The following is a 22,034-nucleotide window of genomic DNA, read 5'->3' on the forward strand; positions in this document are numbered from 1 at the left end:
TTTCATGGCACCAGGGGAAACCCAACATGAACATTTGTAAACTCAATATTTTATTCTACAAAACTTTCAAAACATCTACTTATACTTGTAGTAAAATTATGGTTTATTTGTTTTTCACACAATAGTTTATTAGGTTGTAAAAATGCCGTTCGGTCTATAAAATTCTTCCTTGATTGTCGAACTACGGCTGTATTGCGCTGGCTTCATCACCTTCATTGCGTCTTTATTCTTCCAACCATACTCAAAGGAGCTCGTTATTGGAAATTCGTATTTATTCTCAGGAATAATGGTCTTTCGTTTCTCCAAATAAGCATATCTGCCCCCGCCGTCTGCACTGAATCCTTCGTAAAGTAACTTTGTTGTTGGCTTGGAAGCTGGTCGCATTTCTTTCGTGTATGTTTTTGGTTGACTTGCTGGCTTCGTAGTATCGGCTTTTTCGTCCATTGCATTGTCTGGTAACTCATTTAGCTTGATTTCCAGTTTTTCCTGAAGATTTTTCATAACAGGTTTCACGTCTACGCTGCCTTTTTTCGCCCTTGTCTTATTAAAACCACCTGTACGAGCAAATTCTTTCGAGTATTGAGTCTGCCATGCAAGTCGCACCATTGCCTCTTTTCTGATACTCTCCTTCCAGAAATTTTGCCTTTGCGTGTCCATATTCAGTTCACGCACCATGGTTAGGTCTTGGTTGGTCACAAAGAAAGCAAAGGATAGCCAATAAAGAGGCAAAGAAACCGCAAAGTTCAGGCTTGTATTTTATAAACACTTCGAAACGTGGTCAAATAAAATTGTAAATAAAACCATCATAGGTTGTCATGGCAACATGGTTTGAAGTTGGAGTATTTGTGGTCAGAGGTCAAGACACTAGAAAGAATTCATGTTATAGCGCTTAAAGTACATAATGATTTATGAGTTATGACCCCTTACCAAGAAGACTGTAGGTGTGCGGACTTTAAACGTCTGCACGAATAATTGCTTTGAAACGCATCAGTTATTTCAATATGTGTTATAAAACACAGTTCAAAGCAATTATAAAATATTTCTAAATGCAAACTCTTACAGTCTAGTCTTTTCTAAGTCTAGAGGTCTTTCTCCTAGACAACGTTACTTGTACATCTTTGTTCAGGATTTATAGATGTTTCCGAAGAAAAAGCGAACCTATTTTCAAACGTTTTGTTTTATACCGAGTTAGCTCAAAATGACGCAATTTTTTGCATCATTAAAAATTAACATATATTACCAATATTGATTATCTAAATTATAGGAACTTAACGTTTTCCAGTACAAAACGAACCTGTTATAAACCGGTCTTGTACTGACTCGCAATACTTTATCACGCACAAGCCGTCTTTTAAATAATGAACAAAATTGATTATTAAAGTTGGGGAAATTTGTGTACATTACTAATTTTCGCCTGCTTTGTATTTGAGATCAGCCGGTTAAAGATAGTCGAGAGATCGGGTTCAATGCAGTTTAGCTTAGTTGAAGTGTGTGCGAATATTAGTTAGATAAGACTAGTTTGATACATATATTCCGTCAATGCATGAATTGAAGTCTGTGAATAAGGTTAACAGGAAATAAGTTCATTTCTCCAATTGAAGATCCTTGGCTGTCGTAGATAAGATAGATAGACCTTGCGAACACTTTAGTTGAGTCCAGGTCTGCTCTGCCATGCAGGTTAAGGTCTGCTTAGCCTTTCCTTAGGTCTTTCATGTTTTTTCATAAATTATCAGTGATCGCCCTATAACAACATTTTTTGTACTAGTTATACTTCAACATCTGCTTTTTACTTGCATCCTTACGTGTCGTAGCGTATTTATTTAATTGCGTCAAAGGCGGTTACTCAGTTTACGAGATGCAAAGAAATTTAATTTGCATCGAAACGATACGCCATTCATCGAAACGTCCTGAATTTTAGGTTTGCCACAAAGTCCGACAAGTCAGAAGACATAATGTCTAAAGGGATGGATAGGGAAGTTAGGAAAAGTTCACAGGATAGTTCCTAAGGGCTGAGTCGAATACAACCTTTAATTAGTTTCAAACTTTCAGCGGATCAGCATGTGGTGAGATGTGGAGAAATATTCGACAGTGGTCGCATGGTTAATTGGTGATTATAACTGCCAGCAAACACAAAAAACCCTCTCCGATCGAATCCTTTTTGCAAAGAACGAGATATGTCGCTATGGTAGTTTAATCGACATCAGTTCGGTGCGACTTGCTTTAAGTGACGTGAATCGTTGCGTGCATTCATGTTGAACGAACATTTGCGCTGCATGATCAAGGTGGTCGTCGTGACTAAGGCCTGAATAAAAGCAAGTTAATTAATTACAGCCTACCAAATAATGTTATGAAATCGTTCCGCATCTTAACTGATAATGCTGTTACTTTTATAGACAATTTTTTCGCCGGAGTCTCAATGAAAGGTTATAGCTTATACGATATAAAAATGCGGTAGATATTACTTGCTCTGAAACGTATTTTGATTTATATTTTATGCTATATTTTAATATTGGCATAATCTGACAAGTGTACAGAGTAACAATAGTCCAAAAAAATACCTGCCATCATTTTGCCTGATAAGTAAACCTATAGGTTGCATTCTGGCAAGCAGGCAGCTGGGCTGGCTTTTGGGGGCAGCTTGAAATGTGATAAGTAGAACAGGCTCAGATTAAGAATTTATTTGCTGTTCTGTCAGTTCTGAGTAATCCGAGACCGAGAGAACGCCAGAAAGTTCCCAACATGTTTATAGAAGCAATGAATTAAAATTTGGGGAGATCAACTGGGATAATTTTCATTATAGAAATCCACATAGTTCTGTGTATACAATTTTCGTAAATAGCTGAACTGCTTTCGCGGATGTTAATCTATCTAACCTTCCTTATAGTCCCATAGTATACATTTACGGAGTGAAACACTCTTTATCCTAGTATATTGTCCGTGCCTGTGCTACATACACCTATCCAACACGCCACATTTCTACGCTCAGTACGCGTACTGCTTAAAAATATAGTTTTATAATTCAGGCAGTTTCTCTTTGTATACGAAATTGCGAGTTTAACCTTTAAAATTAACCCTAATAATATATAACACTTGATGCAGTACTATACTATAGTTTTATACTAGTTTATTTGAGCCAAAACGCCCTTCGCCTTTGCTTTGAGGAATCATGTACGCGCGTGTGTTTATATTTCAATTCTTGTCAAACTAGATTGGCCACTGTGTGAGTTTTGTTGTTTAAAACCCTGTTCTAAAGCGGTCATACGGGTATCTGTCAGTGCAAAAATCCTCTCAGGCAACTCGTTATTTCAAACTCATCAGTCAGTTGCAACGCGAACACAGGGCAAATCTTTTGCCGAAAGTCTACTAATTCCGAAGTCGGTTTAGAACTGAAACTTAACCTTATACTTAGTACGGACTTATATAGCCAGCTTTTTGTCAAAGCATTTGTATTTGTTGTATTTTTTATGAATGTTTAATGAAGCTAGAGGTCGACAGCGCTTTGAGTTGGCTTCAAGCGGTTTCAGCTTTTCTTTTCCACGCTGTCTTTTTTGGACTCGTTTTCTCGTTTGGAATTTTCTATGTGGCGTTGTTGGAGGAGTTTCCTGGCCAGGAAAGCGAAACTGGTACGTTTTATCCTTATTGCGTTCAGCTTGTTTCATCGGATGCCGACTGTTGTTTTATTCATCGATGATTTATTCATAAAATATTTGAATATCAATGCATTGTTGTGATACTGAATTGTGATCTTTCGAACTACGAAACCCAAAGCTACAAAGCTATGCCAATTTGAAGACCGACCGAGTTTAACTGCCTAGTAGTAATAGTAACTACTTTTAACTGACTTGCACGACCGATTGTTTTCTCGCTTGATAAATATTTTGAAATTTTTTTCATTTAACGAGTAGCTCGACACCCCATGTCAAGGAGTTTCTATATATATATAACAAGGTCTCCTATGGCTATGCCAGCGCTCAGACAAATGATTAGCTCTTCATCACTTCTTATAGGCCGTAACTGAATATATACACTCGCTTATTTAATTATTAGAAGTAGATTTGTAACTAAATCGCAACTGCATGCGGTAAATTTTAAAGCCATCTATTTATTAACCTGTTATAATCCATGGTTTACTGAAACATAAACCAAAACACGAGTTGGCATGAGCTAAAAGGTCAATCTGTGTTATGAGGAAAAACTACATCAGTTTGGATTAATGCGACAAAATATGATATGGTTTTACGACTTCAATTTTTTTTGCATATACATTTACCTATAACTTGAATGATTACGAGGCAGACTCCCGTTATCTTAGCCGGCTTCGATCGGTCTGAAACCTGTTTTCGAATGGATAACGAGCGAGAGTTATGGACGTTATGCAATATTTGAGTTGAGGACACGGGTATTTGGCACATAATTGTAACCCTAAAGGTTGGGAGACCTTTCTAAAACACAAAAAAAATGAATACAAAAAACCTTTATCATGTAATTATAGGCGTCTTTGAATTGATATCACTCAGCTCTCATTTACACCATAATTTAATAGGTATAGAGCCTTGCAGACTCATCCTGGTCACGATATTTTCGTTTGCGGTTAAAAAATCACAGAATCATTTTTAGCAAATTATTGTTGATTCAACAGGATTATTCATGATCTTTCGAGCTTTTGACATAAAGATTCTCACAGTCTTCCGATGCTCGAAAAGAACTCATCATTCATTACTTTTTCATAGAAAATCTTAAACAGGGTCTGAAATAATATGGCAAAATTTTAGGTGGGCCAAATTTACGTGGGAAAAAATCCAAAGCATTTTTTTCCGGTTATTAAATCCAGCCTAAGCGAAGATCACTATTTCAGTCGAGTATTTCTTATATAATTACATTGACGGTGCGTGACATTCACATGATGTTATACAGCAACAAAGTTACCACAATTGGCAAAATAGCACTAATTCATTTTGTAAAACTGCTTGCAAACAAAACCCCATTGAGTAGCTTTTGCGGGTCCACGCACCACGCTGCACGTGATTTGGCGACAAACAAGAATTCTTTAGTACTCTTTGTGTCTAAAATTGTCTCCGGATCGAAAATTACTTCTGAGAGCTACGTGAACCAGAGTGTGGTGGATACAATGTGTCAATATCAATTATTAGCTCAGTATTGATAGGAATATAGCTTGCGCAGCATTTCTTCGGTATGTTTTCCCCTTTCATTTCTGGTGTTCGACTCTCGGATTCCACTCTTGATATTCTGTTTGCTGTACTTACCCACGCGATTGCACTAAGCCACTAAATACCATATACTTGCTTCTACAGCATGGATCAGCGGAATAAACTTTGGTTTCGTGATGTTGACGAGTCCATTGACAATTAAATTGATCGATTACATGCCAGCGCGGGTGGTCTGCTGTGCAGGGACACTGTTGGCGTTATTGGGACTCTACCTCTCGTCAAAGGCAAGTACGATATGGGTTTTGTACATGACTTTCGGTGTTATGCATGGAATGGGCACGAACTTTTGTTACATATCTGCCATTTGGGTGATTCGACAAAACTTCCGAAAACATAGAGACGTCGCGTTCGGCATGGCCAGCGCAGGGAGTGGGGCTGGAGGAATATTGTATGGGATTGTGTTACCCAGTATCGTCGAGTCACGAGGTTGGCGCTGGGCGATGCAAATGGTGAGTTACATCACGCTTGCTTTCATCATCGTTTCCATGATGATGGTACCAGTGAAACAAGAATCGGAGAAATGCGGGAAACAGGAAAGGAAAAACTGGTTGCCATGGAAAACAAAGTTGAAGCAAGATAGGCTCTCAATCCCAAGTCCTTGGCGAAATCGCGCGTTCGTGGTATTGAGTATCGCCGTTTTGCTTTGTGCGTTCGTCAGTTTAGTTCCTTATTGTCATATTGTAAGTATCTTTATCGACGGATGTATTTGTTTTTGTTTGCGTTTGTGCTCGGCCCGGTTAATACATTGATCATTGTTGGAGTTTCACGTTGGTAAACTTTACTTTTCGGGCTGGAATAGCTTACTGCTATCATGCTTAATGGTATGAGAGTACCGACATAAAAATCGATGACATGTTTTTATAACTGTTTATTTGTTTTATAGGTGAACTATGCGATTCATCAAGGCGTAGGTAGATCAAAAGGAGATAGATTACCTCTTTTCATCTCTACTGGCTCACTCATTGGTCGGATTATCGTCGGAAGAGTTTCGGGTTTCCGAGGAATCAGGCGAATAACTTTGTGTCAAGTCACATTTCTGGTGGGGTGCCTAGCTACCACACTCTGCACGCTCGCCACGAATTATGCCAGTTTGGTTGTGTTCTGTTTGGTGTTTGGTGCATGTGATGGTGCATTTTCGTTGTTGATGGCAATTGTCGTTGATGACGTGTTTCTGGATAAAAATCAGGCGATGAAAGCAATGGGACAATTATTTCAAATCATGGCTATCCCGTACCTGTTGGGCGCCCCTCTTGCAGGTAAAGTTTGACTAGCAGCTGGCGAGCTTTGATTTTCCCTTCCATACAGATATTGATATACATAAACATAGATAAATCATTAGGTCACAAAAGTAGCTAATCTAACTTACTCATGCGTACTAGCTTATAGGAATAAGTTAAACCAGAGTTAGACCAGTAAGACCATTCAAGCAAATTATTAAAAAAATTAAACTCTTACGACAGAAATAATCAGTTGCTGCAAAACTAAATCTAATATTAAGGTACTGAAAGTAATTAATATGCCATCAGGCGGAGAATTCTAACGAACGTGTACTATCCTTTTTTTCCAGGTTTGATTTATACTAAGACAGGAAGCTATCAGGCTGCATTTTTCATTTGTGGAGCAGTTCTTTTTTTTGCCACTTGCCTGATTACATTGGTGCGTTGTCTTCTGCAACCGAAGCTTAGTAGCCCAGTCTTGACATTACCGGAAAAAATAGTCGTATCTCCAACGGAAGAAAGTACCAGAGACATTAATATTGTGCCTTGTACGTCTTCAAATCGGCTTATCAGTTCAAGAGCATGTAGCTTTCTTGACCTGGCGATTGAAGTATATGGAGAAAATCGTTACCAATCAAATAATTTGGCCGTTTATTCACCAAGCCGACGTCTGGGCGCGAGAAATAGAAAGGACGGCAAGATTTGCTTCCAGGACTTCTTGGAGAATAAGGCTTCCCGGATTGCTGGAGAAAGCAATGAGCCTGAATATACCGACATAAACACTCAGATCTCAGGACTGATGGAAACAGAAAATACCGGAATAACAAAAATGGAGGAAGATTGTCAGGCTGTTCAAACTCAGGCAAATTTACTGCAAGTCGATAACAAGGATGTTAAACTATTGGTGCCCAAGGATAATAATGCCGTTACATGCCTGGATGGACACTCCTCAGATGCGAGTTCGGTAGAGAATACGGACTATGTTTCCAAGCAAAGATTGTCAGGGTCAAGCACCGATGATGCCGGATATTTCTCAGCTGCTGCACTGGCAAACTATGTGGACAGCGATGATCAGTCTGTGACTTCTAGATGCGATGTAAGCATACGTATAGAGTCTCAAAATGAATCGTTGGATAGCTTAATGGATATAGACTATAACAAGGATTTTAACGATAATACAAACGTTACTATCAATATGGAGCGGAATATTGAACATGTCACCGGGATGCCAAAAAACGTCAATAGAGTGTACGAGTGATCGATACAAGAAAGAAACAGAAAAATGGAAACGAAAAAAAGGAAAATGATGCTTCAGAACCGTAATAGCATAATCTGTTTTGGGTCGGCGAACACTGAATGTCACAAATCCTAAACAGAACTCCAAACAGAACTCAAGGGTAGAAACCTAAGCAAAAACTTTTTTGAATTTAGTTTTGTCTGCATTGCCCTCAGAATTGCAATCAGATAAAACCACTTGTGGTTAAAACTTTTTCGCAGGAAAGTTTTTTAGCAACAGGTGAAATCTTGGCCTCTGATTTCCTAGATACAGAGGATATTTGATACAGATTCAAATGAGCAATAATATATTTTGTTGAAAAATTAATTTTAATCTATTGTTATAAGTTCGTAGAGCGCACAGTCAGGTTCAAAAGTATGGTTGGTAGAAAATACCTATAAACATTATTTAAAACGGAACTACCAGGGGCCAGTTGTATAAAATTCTTTATCTTCATTTTGCATAGTTAAATCCTAGTTAACTCAGAAACACACGCGACTCTGATTGGCCAATTCTCTCCTTAACTACAGTTAAAAGTTAACTAGTCTTTTATACAACTGGTCCCAGGTGCTCAAGCCCCCTTCTCCTCCTCAATTCAAGCCCCGTTTACACTACGCGCGATATTTGGTACGGCTTCATCCTCCTGGGGACGAGGATGGTAAGCCCCGTTTACACTACACTCGATTTATCCATCGGCACGGCACGGCTAAAATGGGTGCCCTTTTTATTCGTGCCCGGACCGAGTGTATTGATAGCCTGAACACTAATAAAATTGGGTACGCGTACCCATTTTATCCGTGCCGTGCCAATAAATTGAGTGTAGTGTAAACGGGATTCTAGTAGTCCGAGTACGGATAAAGATGGTACGGGTGCCAGTTTTATCCGTACCGTACCACTATCGCGCGTAGTGTAAACGGGGCTTCAGTGTCGCTGATGTAATGAGCAACATGTACACATGTACACACGTGTTAGGTCTGAGCAACATTGATTAGGGGGAGAGGGGGAACGTTGCCTCCCAAGACTTTTGAAACAGATTGCAGTTTATTCAGATTTAGTATAGGATTATTGTCTCGTGGTCAAAGTACAGTATAATGATGCTTTGCAACATCTATGTAATTCAAAATTGAAATACCCATTATAGTAACGAGTCTGACATGATTATAGATAAACAGATATAATAAACAGATTATTACATGCAGATACTAGTATATTTATTCAATATTTAATATATTTAAATCACTTATTTATTTTATTCAAACATGTGATGTACTTTGATGGTGTCTGCTAATGCTTCGAATGTTTTTTCAGTGACGTCTCGGAGCTAAGGCTGCTAAGCTGGAGAGGGAGAAACTATAACCCCGCCAACCCGCCAACCCTTTGTCAGTCAAAATTATATAGTAAAAGACCTCTACCGTACCAGAATTCAGGGCTCATACATTCGAGATTCAATGATTCCAGAGATGTGATTAGCACTGTAAGTCCTCGTCACGACGTCAAGGTTGTCCAGTTAAGCGTGAGGTAGAAAATGCAGAGTGCATGTCAAGTGTTATAATGATTAGATTTTTTTTCAAATTGCAAAATGAAATTATTCTAAAAATATTGGGGATAATTCAGGGTGCTATAATATAGGTGACATGGGATAATTAGATAATAGATATTCGTCCGCCACACTCCAAAATCTGGGGAACGCGTCCCCATCCCCAGGAATGACGCCCGCGTTAACTTTTATTTGAAATCACATGAAATCATTATTATTGAAAATTTGAAATATCTTTTTATGAAAATGCATGACTGGTTGGACTGGTGCGAAGTACGCATGACCATTCGGAAAATTTAAAAATCAAATGAATTTTCAGGGCCCAAGTGGAAGGCACTTTTAGGTGCATGCAGTTAAAATATGTAGCTCAGTGGTATGCATAAAAAGATCAAGAACACCTCAGGCTGAGCTCTTTAGTCTTTTCCACGTTGCTGTTTTCACCTCAAGTACTCCGAAAAGCTCAAAAGCAGTTAATCGCCTCAAAAATGTCTGGATACCATCGACCTGACCAAAATAAACTGCAATTACTGAACGACATCGCAAATAAGCTGCGAATTCATAGCATCGAATCCACAAATGCATCGAAATCTGGGTATGCTGTTGTTGCAATTGTGACCAATATTTATGTTATGTAACTTTTGTTTTCAACAATCATATATTACATTTCTGTGCTTTTCAGGCATCCAACATCATGTGCTTCTATGGCTGAGGTTATGTCTGTCTTGTTTTTCCACACAATGCGCTATAAAGGTAATTAAGCGACATGAACTCTGATCGCTGTAAAAACTATCAGAAGAAGTTCTAAATTTAACATACTTTTAATATTAAATATGTCCCATTTAATACCCGCCAGTAAGTTATAATTTTTTGCTGCATACTTATCAGAAGTGTAAACTGAAAAGCATTGCCTTTTTTGGAAGAATGATGACACATTTGCTGTAGATTTTGGAAATCCTTGTTTTGTATTTTGCATCAAGTTTTCGATTGCAATAAAATATGAGTATAGACACACCCCCATTTGAGTTATATAACTTAGGTATAGAATAAAAGATCACGTCTGCTGGAGTTTTTATTGTTCTATTTGTTAGTGTTGTTGATTGTTAAGACACATCATTGAAAAAAAACATTATATTGAAATATATATAAATTGATTATTCCAGCTATTAACTAAATTTTGATGTAGGCAGGAAGGAAGCAATCTGAAACCACAAATAGCAAAAACATATTGTAATTAATGACCAAATCTACAAATTTCCAAACGTTTGGAACCGTCTTCATATATGTGTTTTTTACTTTGTAAAATGACAGTAATATTTGCCTATTTATCATATTTGAATATCACTTAATTGTAAAATAATGGACAAAATTGTCAGTACATATGCTCTTAATTAATCATCTGAACCCTTTTGCTGGTAATCTACCCATATGTTCTACTTTAAATATAATGTCAAAGTACTATTCACATCTTGCAAATGTGTTCAATGGAGATATTTCAAACTTTGGAAACTACAGGATAATTTTGGTTTTTAGTGACTGATCCTAGAGATGCTTCAAGTGACAGATTTGTTTTGTCAAAGGTATTCAAATCAATTATTCATCTACAAATTTGTTCTAAGTGCAGAACAAAATATTATCGGAAAAAAATTAAAATTAAAGAAATTTGCTATGGATTTGAATATAACATAGTATATGTAATATATTAACTGTAAATTATATGATAGGAATGATATATTTTCAGGGTCATTCTGCCCCCATTCTCTATGCTGCTTGGGCTGAGGCTGGACTCTTTCCAGCAAGTGACTTGTTGAAGTTGAGGAAAATTGATTGCGACCTGGAAGGCCATCCTACGCCTGTAAGCAATTTACTCTTTTATTTGAAATTGAATTATTTCTGTAGTTTTTAAATATGGTGCTTTTTTATTACGGATACATTTTAATTCTATTCTAATTGGTATTTAGAGATTGAGTTTCGTTGATGTTGCCACCGGCTCACTTGGCCAAGGTCTTAGTTGTGCAGCAGGAATGGCATATGTTGGAAAGTATTTTGATAAAGCGAGGTAGGCAACTTTTTTTCTTGGGGTGGAGGAATATGACATAATTATACAATTATCCTATAATCCCTAATTTATCTCTTACTAAGACTGAAACACCCAGTAAACTAGCTTTTAGTTGAGTAACCCAGTAACTGGAGCTATGTCTCTATTAATTATACCCTTGTTCTCTTGATGTTAGATGTCAGGATAAAATACTGATTAGGCTTAGTTTAAAAAATTGTCAGCTAAGATTATACATGGCAGTTCAACAACAGCGAAAATTAGCAGTTCAGAATGGAGAATATTTTTGGTGGAATTTAATTTGACTTAGATTAAAGGGAACTAATCTATAAGCACTGTTTAACTTCTTAACGACCTGTTAATTAATCAATTATAATTTTGGCTGTTATAGCTACCGTGTGTATTGCATTATGGGGGATGGAGAGTCGATGGAAGGCAGCGTCTGGGAAGCAGCAGCATTTGCTAGTTATTACAAGCTTGATAATCTTGTTGCAATTATTGATGTGAATCGCTTGGGTCAAAGTGAGCCAACCAGCTTGCAACATAATGTTGATGTTTACAAAGCCAGAATGGAGGCTTTTGGGTAAAGTGTATAACATGTATAAGATATATATTGTCCACTAGTGTCTTAATTTTTTCAATGTACTTTGCAATATGTTACTCTTGTGAAATTATAGCTATGACTGACTTGAAAGACAATATTAAATCTTTTTTAAACTTGAAATTTTTTTTATTCATTTTATATTTTCATTTTAGTTGGAATGCTATAGTGTTAGATGGTCATGATGTTTCAGCATTGTGTCGAGCATTCTATGATGCCAGTCAAGCTAAAGGAAAGCCAACCTGTATTGTTGCCAAGACCTTCAAAGGAAAGGGAATTACTGGTAAGTTTCTTGTGTAGTTACTTTAATAATTTCACATCCAAAAACCAAGGGAACAGGGCATAAATCGAATGACTTCTGGTCTTTATTTGCAAAAAAGTTGTAACTAGTTGATTTTTTGCCAGTGTAACTTTGTCAAATTGTAATCAAGACATCGGATATTACTCTGCTCGCTTTAGGTATTGAAGATGAGGAAAACTGGCATGGCAAGGCTTTAGGTGACAAGGCAGCAAAAGCCATTGAAGAAATTCAATCACGCATTCAGAACAAGGGACCTCATGGCCTTGGCCCACAGCCGGTCATTGATGATGCACCAGCTCTTACCCTTGATGCAAAATTGAGTGAACCACCTAACTATACATTAGGGCAAAAGGTAACATTATTATTTGTATTTTCTAGCGGTTTTGGAGTAACAACATTCTTTGCTATTAGGCAACATTCCTCACTGTTAGGACAAAGCTCTAGCGCTAGCTCTTGAGGACTGAAAATCATTAGTCACGATAGTTTACTAATGGGAAGAGTCTGTGTCAGTAAGTTCCGAACTTTAGTCCATTTTTACAAAAAATATGCATTTTTCAGCGAACGGAATTTTTTCAGACAAACAAACGCTAGAAGTGTCGAACTTTCCATAAATTCAATTAACAAGGAACCAGAATGAATGAATGACTGCAAGGAACCAGAATGAAGGAAAAAACTACGCTACGCTGTCAAGCGTTTTAGAAGGAAAAGATATACATTCCATAATTTATTTCTATCAAGCCACCTTAATAGGAGTGTGGCTCACAGCTATAGTCACAATAGAATACATCATCGTTCAAATCGTTATAGTGCATGATATAAAACCAAGTTGTTTTTTTAGATCGCAACTCGTGAAACGTATGGCAGTGCATTGGTGAAACTATACAAAAACTGTCCCAGAGTGGTCGCTTTGGATGGTGACACTAAGAACTCCACTCACTCCCTTAAATTGAAGAAAGTCAGCAATGACAATTACATTGAGTGCTTCATCGCCGAACAAAATTTGATCGGTGTTGCAGTTGGGTGTGGCACACGTCATCGCACCATTCCGTTTGCAAGCACTTTTGCATGTTTCTTGAGCCGTGGTTTTGATCAGATTCGCATGGCGGCCATTTCCCAAGCGAATGTTAAGTTCTGTGGCTCTCATGTTGGTGTTTCCATCGGTTAGTGTTTGAAATTTTCCTATTATTTATTACACAATTTCACATTTTTCCACGGGCAGTATTTTGATCAATTTTAGTGAATAAAGAGGACCTTGAAATTACTGGGTGTCACTGACAGTTAGAAAAAACATGCTTATAAAAATAAATACATTACCATACACGAATGTTTTATGTTTTCAGGAGAAGATGGTCCTTCCCAAATGGCCCTGGAAGACATCGCGATGTTCCGTGCAGTCCATGGTGCCTATGTTTTCTATCCTTCTGATGCAGTTTCCATGGAGCGGGCCGTAGAACTCTCCGCTAACACTGAAGGCATTTGTTTCATCAGATCAAGCCGTCCTGCTACTCCTGTTATTTATAATAACGACGAAGTTTTTGAAATTGGAAAGGCTAAGGTAATCTACAATTGCATTCTTTTTCAAACCTATAATATTTCTATGCCATGCCATGCCATGCCATGCCATACCATACCATTCCATGCCATACCATGCCATGCCATACAAATACAATACCATACTATACCACACTATGGTAAAGTACATCATGCTATTAGAAACCATACCATGTTATACGTTAATATTTAGTTGCATATTACATACCCCACTAGACATATATATGCTTTTCTTAATCAAAAATCATGAAATGAATACTTTATAAATAATCCCCCCCTATATTACTCAAGGTTGTAAAGAAGAGTGACAGTGACAAGCTTCTGATCATCGGAGCTGGTATCACTCTGGTTCATGCAATGGAAGCCGCAAATGAGCTGGCTAGCGCCGGTATCAATGCTCGCGTCATCGATCCATTCACAATCAAGCCTCTCGATCAGGAAGCCATCATTGCGAACGCAAAGGCTGCTGGGGGAAAAATCATCACTGTTGAAGACCATTATCCTGAAGGTAAAGTATTTTGAGCTTTTAGAATAGAGTAATAACATAAACTATATACTGGGAGAGGGGACTACCTCGCCACGAACTTTGTGTATATAATACCTTTTGTGTCGTCGCCAGCGGCATACACCCAAAAACTCACAGTTTCAATCCTACTTTTCTTCCAGGTGGTATTGGTGATGCAGTTTGTTCTGCTGTCTCAGCAGAAACTTCAATTTCAGTCCACAAGCTAGCTGTGAACGGTCTTCCTCGCTCTGGTCCTTCCGCCGCTCTTTTGGACATGTTCGGGATAAGCAGCAAGCATATCGTCGCACTGGCCAAGAAAATTGTTTAAGAACATTTCTAAGCAAGGAATTGCCTTCTGTTGCCATATAGGCCTAAAATTGTCTCGTTCTTACATTTAATTTTTCGTTTAAATGTGATTTGGCATAAAATTTAACGTAACTAATACATTTTTTCTTTAAATAATTGTAGGAATTTATATCTATAATATGCTGTTAATTTTACGTTATATGATTGTTCGTCTAAATCATTCCGTAGGTATGAGTAATTTTTTCATAGTTAATAATATTATTCAATAAATATACAATGTTCAATGTTGACTTATTTTGTGAAGTAGATGAAACCTTCCCGAAGGTACTTATTGTTCTACGTTTTTTTTCTTGCTCATCGCAATTACTGAGTTTAAGGTGGAGTAATACGGCAACAAAATTGCTACAACTTAATTGCAACAAAATCTGATTTCAACGCATGTTAATTGAAAATGTTTATATACATATAAACAATCACAAGGCGACATGTGTTGACATTTCTACTTAACATGCGTTGAAATCAGATTGTGTTGCAAATTGCGGCAATTTTGTTGCGCGTATTACTCCATCTTCAGGCGTGGTTTCCATTTACGATTTATTGTCGTGAACACTGAACACGTCAAGTTTGCTGATGTAATAGAACATTCCTACGTGCATGCAGCGCAGTCAACAATGACGACTTCAATAAAGTGAACTACTTCAATACAGGAAATGAAGACATCTACATTCAGATCTCATCGGTTAAAATAGCTTGTTCAGGACATAATAGGAAAATCAGGCTTGATTATGCTTAAGGTAGTGTTGTTGTCACGGGACCAATAACGGACCCCAGGACAAATTAGTGAGCTGGGGCTCCCCGTCTTGCTGTCCCAGGCAATCAACAAAGGCACGGCCAGCTATGCCTGAGGGGGGACTCTCACCACAACAGTGTTGTACTTCCAAACCGATCAGGCGACTACGATTAATCGTTGACTAATGACTAAGCTTCATCGTCACGTGCTTGGCCACTTCATGATGTCATCAGTTTTAATTTGCATCCATGAATGGAACGCATTGTCTTTCAAGATCGAGTTAATTTGCCTAAAACAGCGAGCTTTTCTTCTAAAATCTATGTTCAGCATTGCGAAGAGCTTCTTTTAAATAACGTTTCTAATTCTTTACTCTTATAACACTCGCACTATTTTCAAACTTCACTGAGACCAAACATCCACATATATCCATTGCAACCCCTCCAACCATTTTTGCGGCTTAGTTATCCTTCCTTTGTGGTCGTTCACCCTAATTATCCCCCAAAAGGCTCCAAATATGGTTATAAGAAGGCGTGTCTTAACTCGTCACGTGACAAAACAGTACGTCAACAAAAATAATAAAATCATTTCATAGCAAAGCTCGAAACATCAACATTGAAAGAAGCTGGCATAATAATAACTGTACTTTCTGGTTTTTAACATTTTTTTAAGATAAAATGTCTTCTCCGTCCCCTGGGAAAAGACGAATGGACACGGATGTTATAAAACTGTATCCTAATTGTTTTAATACGCCTAAAACCTACTCGAATCCGACAGATTTTTTCATGTATTAAAAGTTGCCACTGTTGTGTTTTTGAAATGCATCTCTATGTACGTTGCCTCCTTTTTTTTCTTAACCTGTTTTACAGCATTGAAAGCAAGCACGAAGTGACTATTCTTGGTGGATTAAATGAATTTGTTGTGAAGTTTTTTGGGCCAACAGGCAGTAAGGAAATTGTATTGTTAATGCATACTCTAAATAATATTTCGTCAACACATATAAAGTTTCGAGCATTTTCTAGTTGTGTTCCTACTAATATTTCTTCGCCAATCGCTTTGTGCATTTGGTTAAGCAAAAAATTTAGTTATTTAACTGTCTCTGTTTGGTTCGAGGATTTACTTTATTTTTCCCCATCTTACGAAGATATAAATCATTTTTAAATGCTTGATTTAAATATTAAATAATATATTCAGCCATTCCATTTGTAAACAATCTAGTGGCTTTCAGAGTTTCAGACCATACTATATATATGTATATATATAACTATTTGTTCTTAAAGCAAAGAATCGGGGAGGAAAAGGTTTTATTTTCACTTCTTATAGCTCTATGATAATTCACGATTTCCTCATACAAATTAACAGTGCATTCATAGATGAAGTTTATGAACTAGACTGACCCACATATCTTGCATATTTTATGCTTGTTGCGATGCAATGATATGCCTGTAAACCTGCTTCTCAATTTTGTATCGACATAATGCGTGGATATGCATAATTTCCCTTGTTTATAGTGCTGAAACTGGGAAAGGGCACCAAAGAGTCAATATTAAAATATATTATTAATATTTACATATTGTGTTACATAAATACATATATGCATTTACTAACCTATCTGTTCTATTCATTGAGAGTAAAAAAATACATTAAATCACAACAACATTTGGGTGCAGGTATTTGTCATATATATGTTCATCATACCCTAATCTCAACAAAATTAAGAGAATCCAAGCTGCCCTAGTCTTGTAAATAACATAATTAACAAAAGGTATTCTGAACTAACAAAAGAATAGAATTATTTATCAATAGAACAGTCAGACTAAAAGCAACAATCTTTTCACAAAAGAAATTTAACATCTGCTTTAATTATAACTTCCCAATGTTCTTGTAAACTAACTCTCTGGGGGCCCTTAGGCTAAAACATAGAAAGTTTTCTTGTATACAACAAAATAATCACACTGTGGATTTGGGAAGATATATTTAAGGTGAACATAGAAATAATATTAGGGTGTCAGTTGTATGTTTTGTGTGAGATATATCTAAATCAATCACAGAGGTTTAAAGGGTCTTAAGTGGAATTATATACACTTCAAATTCAAGCCAGGAACAGTTGATGAAAAATGAGTCAACTATAGGTCCTCCGGCAGGAATCGAATCTACGCTTTTGCGATGCCTCAATGGCAAGAGCATTGCACTGGCATCGCAAAAGCATAGGTTCGATTCCTGCTGGAGGACCTAAAGTTGACTCATTTTTCCATCAACTGTTCCTGGCTTGAATTTGAAGTTTGTATAATTCCACTTGAAATTAAGACCCTTTAAACCTCTAGAATTTACCTGAATCGAGTGAAGTGCCAAAAATCATAACTAAATCAATCACAGTTATTAACCAAAAGCAATAAAATTGTGTCCTGTCATGTGCATACTAGTACGTTTATACACTAATCTTTGCATTTTCTCCTGCCTACCCACTCCTAGTTCAAACTAACACATTGACAGAAGACTTAAAGCACTTATACAGATATAGCTGAAAGTACATACTTCTACTGTTGATTGAAATTGTTTGCTATTACCTAAAACAGAAATCCACTGTAACTAGTGTGCATATTTCGACAAATTGAATGCCTTAATCTTCATGGGATATATAACTGCAAAAGTCATGTTCTTGTAAATGCATGCAAACATTTAGCAAAGTTTGTCAATATGAATTACCCATAATAATACCTTATTTTTCCATAGAATCCTTTGATTATTATACTACTTTAAAGGGTATTGATCCTCTTGGGGTAACCCTCAAACAATTCAAATTGTTTTAATATAATATGAAATTAAATTTTTAAGCATTGTACGAGGGTGGTGTATGGAAAGTTCGTGTTGATCTGCCAGATAAATACCCTTTCAAGTCACCATCAATAGGTGAGTGCATGTGACACTTTTTACTTTTTTATTAGAACTAGATTATGCCTTTGAAAAGTAACTGTTTTAATTTTGAGCATCATTGGTGTTATGTTTTATGACCATAACCACCATATTGCAACAATAGCCGAATAAGAGCAATACTTGTATGAAAAAATGTTTAAAACAGACTTGGTTTCAAAATGATGATAACTTTAATGTTATTATTTTGCCTTGTTTAGGTTTTTTGAACAAGATTTATCATCCAAACATCGATGAAGCGTAAGTTTAATTATATCTCATTTAAAATAGTTTTTGACTTCATCAACAGAATTTTGATTTCAATAAATGTAAGAAATATATGTTAATGTATATATATTTGTATATTTCATTTCCAATGCTTCCTCAATTTTACAGATGGCATAGAATTTGGGACAGGCAGTCTTTTTATAACAATATTACTCAATTATAATACTCTGTGTTTCTTTCAGTTCAGGGACAGTATGTCTTGATGTCATAAACCAGGCCTGGACAGCTCTATATGGTAAGTTGATACAGTTTTGTGACTAAAGAAAACAGCTTAAAATCTTTGTTGGTTAGAATGTGATTTTGCTTGTGTTTAAGACATCTTTTCTATTGTAGATCTATCAAATATCTTTGAATCATTTCTTCCTCAATTGTTGGCCTATCCTAACCCAGTGGATCCATTAAATGGTGATGCTGCTGCTCTATATCTTCATAAACCAGAACAATATAAAGACCGAATAAAAGGTACAGTAGAATATTGTGTGGTTTGGTGAGTGAACAAACAAGGGGAAGAAATATATTAAAATGAAGGAAGAAAGATGGTACAATGATCAAGCACCAAAGAGTGAGACCTTGTTCAATATTTGCTTGGTGCTAATTGTCTTTATCAAGACAGGTGGAGGGTGTAAAAGAGTGTAGACATCATACAAGCTATCTCTATAGTTTTGTGTTTTCGTAATTTTCTTCTTCTGATCTATACAAGTGAGTGTGAAGAGTTATGAATGCTCCGTTATGATTGCCTTTATTTGCAAATCCGTAACTTATCCACTCGATCACATATATCAAAAGAAAAAAATCGCTCCCAAATTCGCAAAAAAATCGTCCGTGTAAACTGGCCTAACTCTACTACGATTAATGAACTTTGGTTTGCGGTGCAAAAGACAAGATAACCATTCAACCTCGTTCCTAGGGCATTCGCTCTTCGCTTACTGGAGCGTAATGAGCGGATACTCTGGGAACGAGACTGGATCAGTTCACTAGGCTGGATCAGTGGGCTGGATAAGCATTAAGATGAGCGACTATTTTACATCCGCCACTTGTCACGATAGCGAAGGCTATGAAGACAAGGCTTAAAAAGGGGATATTTCATCCTGCAAATTGTGAACGGAACCCACTCTTTGTGTTGAACACTTAATAAGCAAAATAAAACCATAATAATTTGTCAAACAGAATAATTCGTTTATTTTCAATCCCAGCAATAATTCCCTTTACACATTACCCAAAAAGCTTCTGAGTTTGATACACCGTAGTAAGGAACAGAAGTGAAAATATTTTATACTTTATAAGTGGCAATTGAAATTATTTGAAAACACTCACATCGCATATTAGCGAGTGTTTAGATAGGAGATTTACATTTTTTGCATGTTATAACATTCTTATTCAACTGTTAAGATTACATCAAGAAGTATGCGACGGAGGAAGCGTTAAAAGAACAGGATGAGATGAGCTCATCAAGCGAGGAAAGCTCTATCTCTGATTTCTCAGAGGACGAGGCGCAAGATATGGAATTATAGCACAGAAACAGAGCATTTTATATAAATAATAAATTGTACAGAAACTTTCATATATGCTTGCAAGCAAACGAGCCGTGTTGTCTCTGATCATAAGGTGCATGAGGCCGCCACAAACACGATAAACGTTTTAGTTTCAGAATAAATAGGCAAACAATCGCGCTTGATTGCAAAGAACATAAAAATCACAATGAGGTTTCTGGCATATTTCTTATGAAAAATATTTATAGAAAACTACTTCCAAGAAAGGTCTCCTTAGGTGTTCGTCAGATAGAAGAAAAATTTAAAAATATTTCACGTCAATTTTGTAAACAAATTTTATTTTATGTTTTGCGCATCGTATGTAAATCAGGACTTTTTCGCGGTCTGCATGAATATGTTTTGCAAAGGTGTAGATTACAAACTCAAAAAAATGTTAACAATGAAAAGTCAACCGAGCTTACATGGGTATAGATTTGTCTAGAAAAATAAATGCTAAGGATAATTTTGATTCTTTTGTTAGTCTATGCTTTTTTATCAGAATCAAATGGTATAGATATAGGCTTTAAAAGAGTTTATATTATATAAGAGAGTTTCATTAATATATACTAGAAAATTTGGGGACAAAGCGGTTCGTTTGCTGCCAGTCTTATTGTAAATATTAGGCCATATATAACCCTTTTGTACATTGCATTTCATATTTCCGACCTTAACCACGATGTCTTGATTCCATGGATACTAAAAAACACCGGAAAGGAAACTTAGCATTTTTCAAGAACGATGATTTCAATTATTTCAATGGAATGTTTGAGTCACGAGTCAGCTTTATTGGACAGCGAGATCTGATCTTCAAAGGAAATTTCCTATCTGGTGCTTCCAGCGTCCATTTCCCATGATTGCACACAGTGCATGTATATTACAGATTTATATACATGTATTGTGTATTTTCTCCCAGTATCCATTGCACGTAGCAAAGTCGTATATATATACATATATATAAATATTCTCAATAATTGATATTATTTAAATGCAGATAGGTAAGGCTGCTTAAATATTAAAAGTATAGTATTAAAACTTTAGGATGTTGAAATTGGCGGTTTCTCGTTGTAGTGTAGATACATTATAAGCAAGCATTTATGGGGACAAGTTTAGCCTTCAGTTTTGGTAAAAAAGAATGAAAACTACCAAGCGAAAGTTTCACCGTCTCGTTTTACCGTTTTATCTTATGCCATAAAAGTGCTATTCCGTGCAATTTGCATTTCTCATGTCAGCGACGCCTATATAGGCCTCGTTGTTTGGCCAGCTTGGTAAAATTCTTCACAGATGACCAACAATTTCGAATGTGCGCATGTCAATTGGTGAAACTTTATTTGTAAGAGCATGTTATACGCAGTGATGACACGCTCTGTTGTTTCGTAACACACAAGTTCGAGGCTGCATGGCTGGCTTTAGCGTGGCTGCACAAGTCTGCCCTAACATCTCGTCTCCATAAATGCTTTGAGGTGAAGTCTGTGTAAACCAAGGCTAAATGTTGTTATACAACCTTAGAGATTGTTATTCCTCTAATATCATCAGGAATGAGCTGAGAACATTTAGCGTGCACACGTTTAGTGGCTTAAATCTTGTACATAGGTATGGTATATGTGTATTAATGGTTATAATTGTGTTCAAAACGAGAAGTGTTCTGCTATATTAGAGAAATCTTGTATTATACTCAAATAAAAATTATTCTTCATTGATTCGAATGTAATCTGAGCTTTGACGCACGCGAAATCGGTGGTAAGGACTCCTTTCCACTGTCCCGTTTTTGCACGTACGTATATACACGCACTTAAAAGTTTGAAACAAAAGTTCCAATATAACCAAGCAGCAGCGTAGCAGCGTCTTCAAACAACAAGCATCAAATGTGGCATAACAACTGCCTAAATAGACAAAACACTTCTCGACGTTTCGACCTGAGGGCCTTCGTCAGGAGAGTTAGTAATAC

At 36.7% G+C, this 22,034-nt stretch overlaps 4 protein-coding genes across 4 annotated transcripts; 3 read left to right on the forward strand and 1 right to left on the reverse strand.

Annotated features, from left to right (window-relative positions):
• Window positions 1–64: 64 nt before the first annotated feature.
• Window positions 65–988, reverse strand: LOC114530515 (protein ATP6V1FNB-like). The gene has a single exon (XM_028552074.1). It carries the CDS (start codon window positions 673–675, stop codon window positions 130–132), a length of 546 nt encoding a protein of 181 aa, XP_028407875.1. The 5' UTR covers window positions 676–988; the 3' UTR covers window positions 65–129.
• A 2,260-nt stretch (window positions 989–3,248) lies between these two features.
• On the forward strand, window positions 3,249–8,191 carry LOC114530612 (monocarboxylate transporter 12-like). The gene is made up of 4 exons (XM_028552203.1): window positions 3,249–3,623; window positions 5,313–5,908; window positions 6,112–6,484; window positions 6,796–8,191. Exons 1-4 carry the CDS (start codon window positions 3,476–3,478, stop codon window positions 7,701–7,703), a joined length of 2,025 nt encoding a protein of 674 aa, XP_028408004.1. The 5' UTR covers window positions 3,249–3,475; the 3' UTR covers window positions 7,704–8,191.
• A 1,452-nt stretch (window positions 8,192–9,643) lies between these two features.
• LOC114530629 (transketolase-like) lies at window positions 9,644–14,859 on the forward strand. Its single transcript, XM_028552221.1, has 12 exons — window positions 9,644–9,850; window positions 9,938–10,008; window positions 10,789–10,835; window positions 10,997–11,110; window positions 11,217–11,314; window positions 11,703–11,894; window positions 12,068–12,195; window positions 12,372–12,565; window positions 13,052–13,373; window positions 13,554–13,768; window positions 14,056–14,272; window positions 14,431–14,859. The coding sequence occupies exons 1-12, from the start codon at window positions 9,744–9,746 to the stop codon at window positions 14,595–14,597; spliced, it is 1,872 nt and encodes a 623-aa protein (XP_028408022.1). The 5' UTR covers window positions 9,644–9,743; the 3' UTR covers window positions 14,598–14,859.
• A 1,094-nt stretch (window positions 14,860–15,953) lies between these two features.
• On the forward strand, window positions 15,954–21,786 carry LOC114530611 (ubiquitin-conjugating enzyme E2 H). The gene is made up of 7 exons (XM_028552200.1): window positions 15,954–16,092; window positions 16,232–16,308; window positions 18,198–18,272; window positions 18,494–18,533; window positions 18,743–18,795; window positions 18,894–19,022; window positions 19,950–21,786. The coding sequence occupies exons 1-7, from the start codon at window positions 16,040–16,042 to the stop codon at window positions 20,069–20,071; spliced, it is 549 nt and encodes a 182-aa protein (XP_028408001.1). The 5' UTR covers window positions 15,954–16,039; the 3' UTR covers window positions 20,072–21,786.
• Window positions 21,787–22,034: the final 248 nt, after the last annotated feature.

Source organism: Dendronephthya gigantea, unplaced genomic scaffold (assembly GCF_004324835.1).
Source record: "Dendronephthya gigantea isolate DGI-Jeju-01 unplaced genomic scaffold, DenGig_1.0 000064F, whole genome shotgun sequence".
NCBI classification, from domain to species: domain Eukaryota; kingdom Metazoa; phylum Cnidaria; class Anthozoa; order Malacalcyonacea; family Nephtheidae; genus Dendronephthya; species Dendronephthya gigantea.